The sequence below is a fragment of the Bos mutus genome, chromosome 4 (genome assembly GCF_027580195.1).
Source record: "Bos mutus isolate GX-2022 chromosome 4, NWIPB_WYAK_1.1, whole genome shotgun sequence".
NCBI classification, from domain to species: domain Eukaryota; kingdom Metazoa; phylum Chordata; class Mammalia; order Artiodactyla; family Bovidae; genus Bos; species Bos mutus.
Window position 1 is genome coordinate 113013133 of NC_091620.1, and position 14299 is coordinate 113027431.

Below are 14299 nucleotides of genomic sequence, written 5' to 3' on the forward strand. Positions count from 1 at the left end.
TCACCTCTCATCTCCACAATTTCTAGACTTCCTACAGCGCTTGTTCGTTGACTTTCCGGGTTGCTGTGTTCAGGGCCCAGGAACTCCCGAGTTCTTTCCCCCTCTCACCAGGGTTGGCTGCAGCATTCTTGTGACCAGGTTTCTCCTACATCTCTGTTCAGTGTGACAGAGTCAGACCCTTAGATCATTTCTAGCTGAGAATTCTTTCATTCTCAAGAGGGCTGTTGTCAGGAGTGACTGAGTGAGTGTACTGGGGAGTACTTGAAATGTTAAGAGGACTTGTCAACAGGACACAATTGTAAAATCACAGTCCAGCTTCTGGGGAGAGTGGTGGTGCTTGTTCCCTGATCTTAGGGGATAAGGCAGGTGTCATCAGCTCTGATCCTCCTCTGTGTGGCTGGCAGGGTTGCTGGGAAGATTAGAAATAATCTCCGCAAAGATCCTGGCTCTTGTAGGCACTTAACACATGTCAGATTTAACGCTGGATGACGAGACCGAATCCTTTGACTATAAGTGTTTCTAAACTGGTCTCTCTAACTGTCTTTGACTTTAGTCATTAAAGAAGAAACTAATCACAGTGAAATGGCAGAAGATCTGTGCAAGATGGGATCAGATCGCTCCCTCGTGCTGGACAGACTAGCAAGTAACGTCGCCAAACGTAAGAGCTCTATGCCTCAGAAATTTGTTGGTAAGAGTTAAATGTTTCCTGTCTCTTAAAAGAACAACCATGTGGGTGCTTTAGACGGTGATTAGTTGAGGGAAAAAGAAAGGAAACATATCCCGTTTAAAAAAAAAAAAAAGCAAAAATTAGCAAACTTAATATTTCTCAAGTCTCTCGGAATGGTTTTCCGATAGGCTTCTTAAAAATAATACCAGATCTTCTCCCAGGGGCTGTTCTTAGAGGTGGTTTTGCAAGGTCTGGGGCACCTGGTGAGATCTGCTCTGTGTCTATTGGGGATGGCTAATCAGTGAGCCCAGGGCAGAGGGCACAGCGCTCAGACCCCCAGCCTCAGCAGCCTTGCTGAGCCTCAATGGCTCCTTTGTCCAAAGTTCATAATACTCCCCACAAGGGCTACTTCAAAGTCTAAAAGGACAGAACTGCAGGGCAACTGGTCCGCGAGCTGCACAGCAAGGAGTAGGCACGGCCTCGATTGCCGTTTTCCCTGCTTGGTATCTGTTCAGTACTGTCAGAGTGGGGTAACCCTCTCCTCCAGTGTAGATGGTGGGCATACCCACAGCCGTGTCATCCAGCCCTGACACTGGAAGTGTAACTAGGGTAACACCTGGGCAGGTGGGAGGGTAGAGGGGCGCTGGGCTGGGGCTCAGCCTGAGAGTGTGAGCTCACCTTGGAAATGACTCTCCTCTGCAGCCCAAGTTCCATCCTTTACATATCTCACAGGCTGTTATGGGCTTCTCTGGTGACTCAGACAGTAAAGAATATGCCTGCAGTGCTGGATACCTGGGTTTGATCCCTGGGTTGGGAAGATCCCCTGGAGGAGGGCATGGCAACCCACTCCAGTATTCTTGCCTGGAGAATCCCCATGGACAGAGGAGCCTGGTGGGCTGCAGTCCATGGGGTCACGAAGAGTCAGACCCAACTGGGTGGCTAAGCACACACACACAGGGTTTTATGAACATAGAGTAACACCAGGATGTGAGAACATTTAAAATCCTCAATGTGAAGATGGTACCTGGAAAGAGGATGGGGGAGGGGAGGGTCAGTGAAGTTGACAGTGACCTTGAGCTAGGAAGAGGATTTCTACATATTTTTCACAGTGGAAGAATGAAGGATTCTAGGCAGATCAGAACAAATACAGAGCAATGGTGATGCTGGCTGGGGACTTGAGGGGGACATGTGGACAGGCTCGAGAAGCAGATTCCAGGGTGAGTCACGGACCCTCAGGGAATCCCCTGAGTAGCAAAGCCCCAGTCAGCTCTGGTCACAGGTGAATGGCCTTCAAATGCCAAGGTGAGAAATGCAGCCTTAACCCAGCAGGCAGAAGAGAGCACTGGCATGTCTTTAACTGGAGTCACCTCTTGGAAAATAGAGACCTCTGGTGCCAAAAATTGATTGGAAATGGGAGAACGTGGGGCCTTGGTGGCCTGGAAAGAGGAAGATATGGGGCAGAGGCTGGTGAAAGAGGAAGGTGGGGGCCACACGGCTGATGGAAACCGCAAGTCATGGGGACTCGGGGACACGTGTGCCATTGACAGGTTCTGGGAATCGACAGTCTGGGTTTGATCTGTCCGTTTTGAAGGACTTTCTGAATGATGCCCCGTGGGAACCTGGGGAATGTGTGTTAGGAGAGAGGATGGTACTAGAATGGGGTCAGTAGTTAGTGAGGCCTGGGGTGGGTGCTGACCTGCAGGAGGGGACAGGACCCAAGGGGAGGCCAGGTTCTTGGGTTCCAGCCTCTCTCCGACGCTGAAGAAAAGGCTCCATTTAGAGGTTTTTTTGTAGGTTTGGAGTTAGGAGGGGTGATGGGAGGAAGGAATCAGTTAAAAAACACTTTTCAAAGAACCAGCCGGAGACAGAGTGTGGGGAGTGGCCCACAGGAGTGTGAGCCTTTAGACTGTGAGAAATGGGGAGGCCACTCACTTCCTGCGCAGAAGGGGTGAGGTGACTCAGAGCACTGACTTCTGGGGGTGGGATTTCAAGCGGCAGCAGGTGGGAGTGAGAGCAGGGCCCCCACCCCTCCCAGGAGGCCGTGTGTGGTGGAGGGGGGATGGGGCCCCTGTAACCAGGGGAGATGGAGCAGCAAGTGTGTCTGAGGATGCTTGGACCGTCATGGGCCCTGGGGAGCTGGGTACCACTTCCTTCTTCAGATCAGAAAACTGGAGGATGCCAAAAAAAAGTCACTCAGTCATGTCTGACTCTTTGCGACCCCATGGACTGCATTGTCCATGGAATTCTCCAGGCCAGAATACTGGAGTGGGTAGCCTTTCCCTTCTCCGGGGGATCTTCCCAACCCAGGGATCGAACCCAAGTCTTCCTCATTGCAGGCAGAGTCTTTACCAGCTGAGCCACAGGGTGCCAAGGGCTTTGTGAATGGGTGTTTCAGCCCCTGTGGCTGATGGAGACTTCAGACCAAATTACCATCGGTGAAACTCTGCTGAGCTACCTCCAGTGAGAGCACAGTTTAGGTGTTGTATTGAGATTTAGATAGTTTTTGTGTTGAAAAAATATATATATAAAAGAATAAAAAATAAAAAAACAGAACCCCTCTCTCTGATCAAACAAAACTAAGGTTAAAAGAAGTCCCTGGGGAGAGGTGGACCACATAGGAGAAGCTGGGTGGGGACCGAGGTAGAGGGTGCCAGAGTGGAGATTGGAAAGAGGGGCTCTGAGCCAGCAGTGCGCTCTGCTGGATGTTTCCCCGAGAGTTTGGTGCTTGGCAGTTTATTTCTAGAATAATGCCTCTTGCCCTCACATCAACTTGATGGGGTTTTCATCAACCACTCCTCCCTTGTCATGTTTCAAAAAGGAAATGGACCTCTAAGACCTCTCTTTACCTCTAGAAGCTGAGTTTATATTCTTATATAATTTCAGAAAGAGTGTGTAGGAACCCAGCTGTTACTGTACAAGCTGGCCCAGTACTGGTGGGGTTGAAAGAGCTCCAAGTTTTCATTCAAGAGAGGCTCAGACCCAGCCCTCTTACTATCATGCTTGGTCACTGAGTCGTGTCCAACTCTTTGCAACCCCGTGGACTGTAGCCTGCCAGGCTCCTCTGTCCATGGGATTCTCCAGGCAAGAATACTGGAGGGAGTTGCTGTTTCCTTCTCTAGGGGATTTCCCAAACCTGGGAATCAAACCTGCGTCTCCTGTGTCTCCTGTATTGCAGGCAGATTCTTCCCCATTGAGCCACTGGGGAAGACCCTTACTACCATTTGTATTTATTTTGAGTGATCTCTTAATTCATTGGACTTTGCATGCAAGCAGCTGTGTTCAAGAAGCTCCTGCAGGAGTTCTGTTTCCATATACTTTTCTGTGTTTGAGGAGGCCTGCCTGCTGCCTTTCTTCTTGAAGGACATTGTGATGAGTGAGGTTGGTCACTGTCTTTGTTCCCCCAGTCTAGAACTTTCTAGATTTTGCCATCATGACTGAAGGCAAGAGTTCCATTTTCTGTCTGAGTGCCTGAAGAGTTTTTTCTTTAACCTAAAAGTTGAATACAACTAGGTTGTGTCTTGGTGTTTTGCATTTTGAATAAAAATTTCCTGACATTTTAATCTGGGGATTCCCTTCTTTTCCATTTCTTGGAAATTCTCTTTTTTATGAATATGTATTTTGTTCCCTCTGTTATGATCTCTGTTCAGAGATACCGGTCGTCCTTTTATTGGAGAGTTTATCTTCCATATCAGAGAAGGTGATGACACCCCAGTCCAGTACTCTTGCCTGGAGAATCCCAGGGACAGGGGAGCCTGGTGGGCTGCAGTCCATGGGGTTGCTAAGAGTCGGACAGGACTGAGCGACTGCACTTTCACTTTTCACTTTCATTCATTGGAGAAGGAAATGGCAACCCACTCCAGTGTTCTTGCCTGGAAAATCCCAGGGACGGGGGAGCCTGGTGGGCTTCCATCTATGGGGTCTCACAGAGTCGGACACGACTGAAGTGACTTAGCAGCAGTCTTCCATATCTGTTAGCATTTCTCTAAGTTGGTTTTTGTTTTTTTTTTTTTTTGCCCTTTTCACATTTATTCACTATTTCTATCTTGTGATTCCATTTTCAGGAGTTTATGTTCTATTACTTGCTATTTCTAATCCCTGTATTATCTGTAAATAACACTGTTTGGACCTCATTTTGTTTCCTGAGATCTAGAAATCTCCTTTTTCATCTTCTTGTGTTGTTCTAGCCCGCCATGTTTCAGTATCTTTTTAATTGAATTCATTTCACAAAGCAGTTACGAGACATTCTTCTCTTCTTTGAATTAGGCTTTTTCCGAGGATGGGCTTATTGTTCTATGTTTAACTTCCTTTCTTCCCTTATCTTGCTAGAAAATATATTCACAGTAACCGTGACCTTTTCTTTTCATCTTGCTTATTTGACTTGGGCTGATAGAGCTTGACTGATGTTTGCTCTGTTCTTCCCATTGTATCTGAGATGTGGTTTTTTTATTTGTTTGTTTGTTTCTGAGCGAGCTCAGCTTTTCTCAGTGCTGAAGGAATGCCAGAGATGAGGTTGGAGGAGTTCAAAGAAGGCAAAGTGCAGTCTTTTCTTTGTTAAAAGACTTCCTCTCTGCCCTTTCTCCCTCATTCTGAGATTTGGTTAAATGCTCCAAACCAGTTATCACTGTACCTGGTTGGGAAGTATTTCTAGCTGCCAGCAGATGCTCTGGCCCTTGGGGTGTTTCCTCCCAGTGCACAGCATCAAGGACTTAACTCGCATCTCTCACCTAGTGAATCAGCCTCAGCGCTCACTCATCCAGTGTCACCTGGTCTCATTAGGAGAGGCTTCAACTGCTTTTTGATCAGAAGTGAAAAAAGACAGCTATTTGAATTGATTCTCTATGGATATGAGGATGTTAGGGAAACTGCTGAGGATTTTGTTGCTTCATAGTTAAGGTTTTATAAGTAAAATCAGCTGTCAAGCTTAGCCATGTATCTCATGCCAGAATTTTCTTTCCTTGATTTTTATAAATATGTATTTCCTTAGACTATGTACCTTTCTTTAGCATTCTGCCAAAGTGAATGTTGTGGGATTTTCTCACTCTGTGGAGTATTAAGGGAAGAGAAATTCTGTGGGTGGTTTTAATATGCCACATGGGTCTTCCCCCTACATCCTTTGATTGTTGATACCCAGTTTTAAAGAACAGTTGCTCAGGAAAGCACAGAATGATGAATCTGGGAGAAACGGGATCATTACTGGGAAAGCACCATTTTGGGTGGAGCTATAAGCACTTTATATGTATCAGAATTGTCATGAAGCCCACTCCCTTCCCCACCCTGCCAGGCTTCAAAGAAGTGATAGACCAGGCTAAAGGGATTCATTATCCTCTGGGGTTACTGTAACCAGACATTTATCACCTCGATACAAAAATGGGGGGGGGGGGGAATCACATGGCTTCTGTATTACTGTTCAATTACCTTAATGGGGAGAAACACCACCTCTATGATCACTGCCACCCAACTTCCATAGAGATTCCAATATGTCCCGGTTCTGCAGAGGGTGTGGCTGGCTACAGACAAGTATCTGTGTGTCATGTAAGGGTCATGTAGTACCATTGTCAGGGCATGTGCCACTCCTGACTACCAGCAGATTGAGATGAAAGGGAGCCAGGCCACTGTATGATACACTTCCCAACAAAGCAAGAAGCAGGACCTAAGGATGCTTTCTAGTCTGATGCGGCATACTTCTGGATAGCTATCAGTGGCCTCAGATTTGTTAAGGATTGTTAGTAAGTCTAGGAACTCTGGAGCAGTTTACCCTTCTGTTGCTGGAACTGGCTGCAGGCCATGATGTCAGGTTTCAATGTGGGAGGTGTGGGGGTCTCCACCATGATCGGTCTCGCCAGCCACCGTCAGCCATAACCTGGGCCCCTGGGCTGCCAGAGGCATCCTCACTTCTGCCTTCCACCAGTAGGGCTGTGCAGGTGGCATGAGTGGTAAAGAACCCAGCTGCCAGTGCAGGAGACATAAGAGATTCAACCCCTGGTTTGGGAAGATCCCCTAGAGGAGGGCTCGGCAACCCACTCCAGTATTCTTGCCTGGAGAATCCCATGGACACAGGAACCTGACAGGCTCCAAGGCCATAAGGTTGCACAGAGTTGGACTCGACTGAAGCAACTTAGCATACATGCACACATATGATGGAGAAGGGCCCTTCTTCCTTCAAAGCCTTCCAGCTTCTTTTGATATAGTCTTCCCTGGGTCTACCCTTCCCGTACATCTGCTCAGGGCTCTGGCTCCACTCACTTGTCCATCTCAGCCTCCTAGCTCCCTCTCCCCTTAGTTTCTTCTTGCTTCTCCCTGTGTGGGACACATATCACGGTCTGCAGCTGGTGCTTAGCAGCTGAAGGATGTATACTCCATAATTCCCAGACTTATTAATAATCCTTAAACTATCTGTGACATTAACTATCCAGAAATATGCCTCATCATACTAGAAAGCAGAATTAAGTCCCCATAGCAAACCTTCCTTTTCCTTCACAGAACTTCTCAGACAGGAATGCGCCCTATATAACCATGCACTAACATCTGTCTCCCCTGTGGGCTGTGAAGGATGTTACTTGTTGGCCATTCTGTCCCTCCTGTCTGGTCCAGGGTGTACACTCGGTGGACGTGTATTGAGAGAAGGAAAGAGAGTGAGGGTTGAAACGTAAACAGCTTAGACCTGCCTCTGAATGCCCCTCTGCCCATGACTTATTAACTAACCACCACCAAAAGTAATGTGGATCAACAGACCTTAACAATGAGGCAGACCGTTCACTTATGAATTTGCTAATGAAGCCAAGGTTTCCTACTGAGCTTAGAACCTATACATCAAGAAGGTATTATCTTCAAGGATATTCATTTTATTTCTTTCTGAAAACTTGTACTCAAAAGCTAATTACAAGAAGTCAAATCTTTTCTCAAATTTTTCCCCTTTCCAGGGGAAGCGAGCTCGCTGCCTCCTACCAACCATGATATTAGATCTTAGGCTTCTTGAGGCCAAACTTGCTGACAAGTCATTGACAGTAATTTCTTGCAAATCATTCCTGTTCAGTAATTGTTTGAAGGAACAAGTAAATGTCACCCCTGGAACTTGCTCAGTCTGCTCTCAACTTTCTACCAACTTTCCACCAAATAACTGCAGCACAGGCTCCTTGCTGCTAAGAACTGAGAAGCAGGCATGGAATTAAGAGGCCAGGGAAGATGTGGAGGCTGGTACATGTGGAGGCTGGTACATGTGGAGGCTGGTACATGTGGAGGCTGGTGCTTTTCACTCTCACGCAAGTCAGAGCCAGATTTTTGTTGTTGACAAGACTGATACCATTTCACTATGAAGAATATAAAGTTTCTGTATTTTTGATTAAGCTTTATTCTAGAGTATTATAGTTATGAACTTAAAATATATGATATATCACACATTGTTATAATCTTATAATTGCTTGAATTAAATAAATTAGTGATGTTAACCAGCCATTGTGAATTACTTAGAACTCTATATGAAAACATATCATTTCAATATTAATTTTAAATTAAATATAAAAATATTTAGAGCTTCCCAGGTGGCGCTAGTGGTAAAGAGACATAAGAGAAATGTCAGGAGACGTAAGAGAAATGGGTTCAATCTCTGGGTCAGGAAGATCCCCTGGAGGAGGGCACGGCAACCCACTCCAGTATTCTCGTCTGGAGAATCCCATGAACAGAGGAGGCTGGCAGTCTATAGTCCATAGGGTCGCAAAAACTTGGACACAACTGAAGTGATTAGCACACTCAGCACACTCAAAATGTTTATTAACACCCAGAGTAAATACAAGTATTGGTTTGGTGTTTGAATATGTGCTGTTTAAATTGGCACACCATCCTTGGTTCACCTGTTTGTTTATTGATTTGTGTAGACAAATTGGTTTAAATGCCACCCCCAGGCAGGGCACCATGCCAGGTACAGGGCAGGCAGAGACGTGTCAGCTTTGCCCATTTTGCTGATGTCCACATTATGTGTCTGCCCGAGATCGTTGCCCCCACGGGTGTAAATGTCAGCTGTTGCTGCCGGGCACAGAGGTAACCTGGGCCTCTCTGACTGTCACCCGCTTCCCACAGGGGACAAGTGCCTGTCGGAACTGCCCTACGACGGCAGTGCCAGCTACGAGAAGGAGAACGAGATGATGCAGACACATGTGATGGACCAGGCCATCAACAACGCCATCAGCTACCTGGGGGCTGAGTCCCTGCGCCCCCTGGTGCAGACACCCCCTGGCAGCTCCGATGTGGTCCCGGTGCTCAGCCCCATGTACCAGCTCCACAAGCCGCACGGAGAGGGCCCCACGCGCTCCAACCACTCAGCCCAGGACGGCGCCGTGGAGAACCTGCTGCTGCTCTCAAAGGCCAAGTCCGCATCCTCGGAGCGCGAGGCGTCCCCGAGCAACAGCTGCCAAGACTCCACGGACACCGAGAGCAACACGGAGGAGCAGCGGGGCGGCCTCATCTACCTGACCAACCACATCAACCCCCACGCGCGCAACGGCCTGTCCATCAAGGAGGAGCACGCGGCCTACGACGTGCTGCGCGCGGCCTCCGAGGGCCCCCCGGACGCGCTGCGCGTGATCGGCACGAGCGGGGAAGCCCTCAAGGTGTACAGGTGCGAACACTGCCGCGTGCTCTTCCTGGACCACGTCATGTACACCATCCACATGGGCTGCCACGGCTTCCGAGACCCCTTCGAGTGCAACATGTGCGGCTACCACAGCCAGGACCGCTACGAGTTCTCGTCCCACATCACGCGCGGGGAGCACCGCTTCCACATGAGCTAAACATGGACTGCGCGAGCCCGAGGGAAGAGCATCCGCGCCCTGCACGCACCCCTGGGCAGGCAGCCGGGGCTGGACTGGACCGCTGTGCTTTGTCCTCTAGGTGGTCCTTCGTTTTGTTCTGAGTTGGTTGATTTTCTTTTGAGAACAGGACGTTTTTCTTGTTAGATGCGGGGTTCCATTTGGAGCCCCCGGAATGCTCTCTTCTTAGACGATTCTGTAGACCGCAGGCTGAAATCCCCTCCCCTGTTGCTTCCTAGAAATCGCCAGCCTCCAAGTAATAGGTCATGTTCGGAGAGAATTGTATAGAAACAGGCGGAAGCCCGGAAAGGAATGAGCTGGTTCCGTGCTGAGCGTGGTTTGGCGCACCAGATGGGGTTTGCAGGGTCCCAGGAGCCCTGCTCACAGCCCCTGCACTGTGGCCGTGACCGTGACCCTGGGGTGAAATGCCCTCCTCTCAGGGCCGGAAACTGCGTGCATCCGGCACCGACAGGCCACAGGTTCCAAAGGAAGAAAATTGTTCTAAGTCAAATTCTGCACACTGCCGGGAAAAGTAACTATTGGGCCGAGGGAGGGGAGGGCTTGCAGAGCCTTTCGGATTCATTCTCCCTTTCCAAACCTTGTCATGACGTTGCCCAGCCCAGAAGCCTCCAGAGGCCTGTTGTCCCATGGAATGAACTCTATTTCCGTGGGGCACCTGGGCCCACTGTTCTCTGCTCTCTCATCTCCTAAGGGCCCCCAGAGTCTGTCACTACATTGTTAACACCAGCCCTGAAATTTAGACGTTCATTCTTTTTGAAATGTTCAGATGATAAAATCCCTCAGAAACCAAACCTGTATTCTAAATTCCACACTCATGTCTGGTTCTGTTCTCCTTCCTGCCCGGTTCCGCCTGTGACCAGAAGCCTATTTTCCTGCAGAAAGTCTGTCCTAAACTTCATTTAATGTTGTGTTGTAGCTCCAACCAGGGGTTCTTATTGTGGGTATATTTCTCTCCCTGCCTTCTGTGTATAGTATTCTCATTTTAATATCCATTAAAGGATTCAGAATGACCATTTTCAGGTCAGGGAAATTTGGCAGGTGAAGTCCAGAGGCTGCTGCTCACACACAGCACCTGTTTATTTGAAATCACACTTTCAAACCATCTGACACGCTTTTCCCCCAAGGGCAGAGCTGCATCCTTGTGTCCACCTAGGCGGGGTGCACCTGTCTGACTGGGGGCGTGTCCAGGACTCAAGGTCCAGCTGGACAGAGGGAGGTGGCCCTGGAGGTGAAGACTGCTCATGCCCTCAAAGGCCCACAGAGACGTCCACGGGTTCCAATCCTAACCTGGAAAGCAATAGGATAGGTGCATGCTATCGTTAAGAACATTCATCTCAACCACCTGGCAGGAAGGGCATAGAGTTTCCAGTATTTTTCATCACCAAAAATGTGCAAGGAACATAAGGAAACAGCAAAAATTGTGCACAAGCATCTCTGCATTTCAGCCAACTCCAGAGATCCTGAGCTCAACACTCTTGACATTTGGGGCTGGATACTGGGTTGCAGGGAATTTCCCCAGGCATCCTAGGCTGTTTAACAGCATGAGGTCAACCCCTGGGTTGGGAAGATCCCATGGAGGAGGGAATGGCAACCCACTCCAGTATTCTTGCCTAGAGAATCCCATGGACAGAGGAGCCTGGTGGGCTACAGTCCATGTGGTCACAAAGAGTTGGACATGACTGAGTGACTACCACTTCACTGGTCCCTTACCCAACAAATGCCAGTAGACCCCCCAGTTGACAACCAGAAATGTCCCTGGGAATAAAAAGGTGTCCCTAGTGGAGAACCACTGCTCTAATGGAATTGTAAGCCAATCAAGGGTCTGGAAGCCTTCCAGAGATGAAAGCCCTGCCACGAATGTCCCCAGTCAGCAGTCTCAAGCGTGACTCCTGTTCCTTTGGATTCATTTAAATTCTCTCAGTGAACTGTCCCCCACCTTCAGTCTTCAGAAGTGCACCTTCAGTCTTCAGAAGTGCACCTTCCCAAGTGCACTTGAATATTGTGGAAAGGGTGGCAACCTAGCATCCTTGAGTCATGGGATTCTTTGCTTACGGAACTGTGTGACGTTTTGAACCTGGAAATAGGCAAACTTGTAGTAACTTGGTCAGTGACACACTGAGGCACTGGGTGAGGGGCAGAGGGGGACTCTGGGCTGTGGACAGCATTCGTTCAACATGAAGTTGTAAGACAGATCCACCTTATCCCCCTGCATGCATATTCAGGGTGAGAGACTGCTCGTACGTCCACTTTGCAGTCCAGTTTCACCTGCCGCATCTGTTCCACGGGGCCCATTGGCTGGACAGAGCTATCTTTTCCCCTGTGGCTTCAGATGGACCTCAACCCACCACTGTAGATAGTGGCTGAGGAGTTGTTTTCCCCAGGACTTTCCCCTCCCTCTCTCCGCCTTTGGTAGCCAATATAACCTTATTTACACACCTTTTGTTGTGGTTTTCTAATGTAATACCATTTTTCTCTGAAACTATTGTATTTAAAGTAAGGTTTCATTAATGCCAACAAGTAATGAAATTATGCTTGAAAGGTGGCCATGTTCTGTACCCAAAGCTGTTGACGTTTTCCTTCTAGCTGGTAAAAGTAGCATTTTGCATGACCTTACCCTGTTTCACTCTGTGGTTTGTTCGGCTACTGATGATGTGAGTGTGTGTCTCGGGGACAACTGTGGAGGCACTAGGCTTCATGCACTCTCGTTGTTGAAAATAAATATCAACCAAAGGAGGGGCACCAGGAGCAGGTGGATTCTGTTGATCAAGAGAAGTCCCTGCTTGGCATTCTGGCCCATCCTGGTCACCCAGCTCCCCTCCACTCAGAACACCTGGACCCTATTCCTCACCCCGGTCTTCCTGCATCACGTATCTTAGAGTGTGGGCTTGTCCTTGCAGAAAAGACATTACAAAGAATCATGTTACTATCGCTGTGTCACCCAAGGGCGTGTCCCAGCACCTAGCATTTCAGATACCAGCACGTTTCACTTCCAGTTCAGAATCAACCAAAAATGAGATCTCAGACTCTTCGTCAAGAAAGACAGCTATCTCTCAATGCAATGTGAGTTCTTTTTTTTTTTTTTTTTTTTTTTTTTTCTATTTTTGTGCCTTTTCTTGTTTTGTTTTGTTTTCAGTGGGACTTTCTTAGCATCATCTTCTTGCCAAAACAAAAAGCAAGATGCCATGGACTGCTGTAGACCAGTCGTGAAGTAAATCTATTTCTCTCGTGCACTTATGTTCCAGCAATAATGAAGGGGCAGCGCTACTCGCAATCCAGATCTCTCTCCTTCAATTGAGTGTTTTTTTTTGTTTGTTTTACTTTAAAAGAAACCAAAATTAGACTTATTTAAGATATACAGACATCAGAAATTAAAGGGGAAAAAAAGCACATATGCTGTTAGTGCCATAGCATTCACTGTGAACAAGTGTGACCAGAAATGAATATGCAATCTTGTTTCCAATACTTTCTAATACACTTTTTTACAATGTTGTGTGTGGTGACTGTCCAGGGTTCAGTTTATGTGTATCTATCTAATACATCTTTATGTGTGCAGCTGCCATTCTGGCAGATACTTGTACAGGACTGTAAATGAGAAAATGCAGTTGTATTTCCAATCTGCCTCTATGATGATGTTAAATTATTTCTGTTTTGCTGTGAACAGGGGCGTGGCCTTGGAGGAATAGAGTATCCTTTTGTACACATTTTCAAATGCTTACTCTGTGGTGATAGAACTAATAAATGCAGTGAATACTCTGTCTGCCTCATGCTGTGAAGCCCACTCTGGTCTTGAGAGAATCACCGTGTAGACCTGCCACCTGCTACAGACTCCCTCCTAGTTGGAGGAGGAAGATGGGCTTGGGGGCGGGTACAAGACAAGGTGGGATCATCTGTGATCATATGCATTCGCCGTTGCTGCTGGTTCATCAGTTCACTTCGGCAGGCTGAGCACCTCCTGTTCAAGCTGTGCTGGGCTTGGAGTACTTGTGGGTTGGAGGGTGAGTGGAGGTCGTGGGCAATATAACACATGTTCCCCAGCTCTTCTTAGAGCAGTGCTTAATGCCATGTGCAGCGATGGGCGGCAGGGGGGGAGCATAGAGGCGAGGGCTGACCGCAGTGGCCACCCTGAGGGCAGTCTCCCTGCTGAGCTGCATGTTTAGGGCAGGGCGCGCAGGGCTGGGAGGTCTCAACTCTGTCTGTCACAGACGCGCACTGCTCGAGACGCTCGGTGGTTAAAACCCTCTGGCCCTTTGGGAGAACCAGCCAGACACGGTGTGGGCTCAAATCTAGTAAATAAGATGAAGTGATCAAGTTTACACAGTTCAACATTTGATCCAAATGGGGTGAAACTTGAATGAAATCCGCAGACTGTTCAGTTTCACATGAGGCTTTGGCATCGGGGGCTTTTTGTAAGTGTCAGTGGCTGGGGCAGCATCCTTCAAAGAAGTTTTCGGCACCCTTAAGTTACTGCACTGAATGAACGCATGGCTTAGAGAGAGGTAATGACACAACCATTGCCAGATCCACTGTTTCACAGTTACGTCCTGTTATTTCTCAGTGGTCACGGATTCAAGAAATAAAGGGTGTCTGCATTAACTCAGAAATGACCTAGGCTCAATTTAAGGCAGAAAAGTGACTCCAAAGCGGTGGTGGTGGGGGACTGGGTCTGTTTGTGAGAGTGAGGAATGTGTTTGTGTGTACCTTACCAAGGCTAATGAGTGTGTCTAGAAGCGGGCTTCTTTGGTGACTCAGATGGTAAAGAATCTGCCTGCAACACAGGAGACCTGGGTTCAATCCCTGGGTTGGGAAGATC

The 14299-nt window shown here is 48.1% G+C and overlaps 1 protein-coding gene across 13 annotated transcripts in view; it reads left to right on the forward strand.

Annotated features, from left to right (window-relative positions):
* The window catches only part of IKZF1 (IKAROS family zinc finger 1), a 99762-nt gene extending 86520 nt beyond the window's left edge, over positions 1-13242 (forward strand). For 8 of the 13 annotated variants that reach the window (XM_070369899.1, XM_070369897.1, XM_070369901.1 and 5 more), the window contains 2 exons: positions 554-688; positions 8741-13242. In XM_070369899.1, the coding sequence (XP_070226000.1) occupies positions 554-688; positions 8741-9450 (845 nt within the window). In that variant the 3' untranslated portion in view covers positions 9451-13242. The remainder of the gene's footprint in view (positions 1-553; positions 689-8740) is intronic. The other 5 variants (XM_070369900.1, XM_070369903.1, XM_005909959.3 and 2 more) reach the window with 2 other exon arrangements.
* The last annotated feature ends 1057 nt before the right edge of the window (positions 13243-14299 follow it).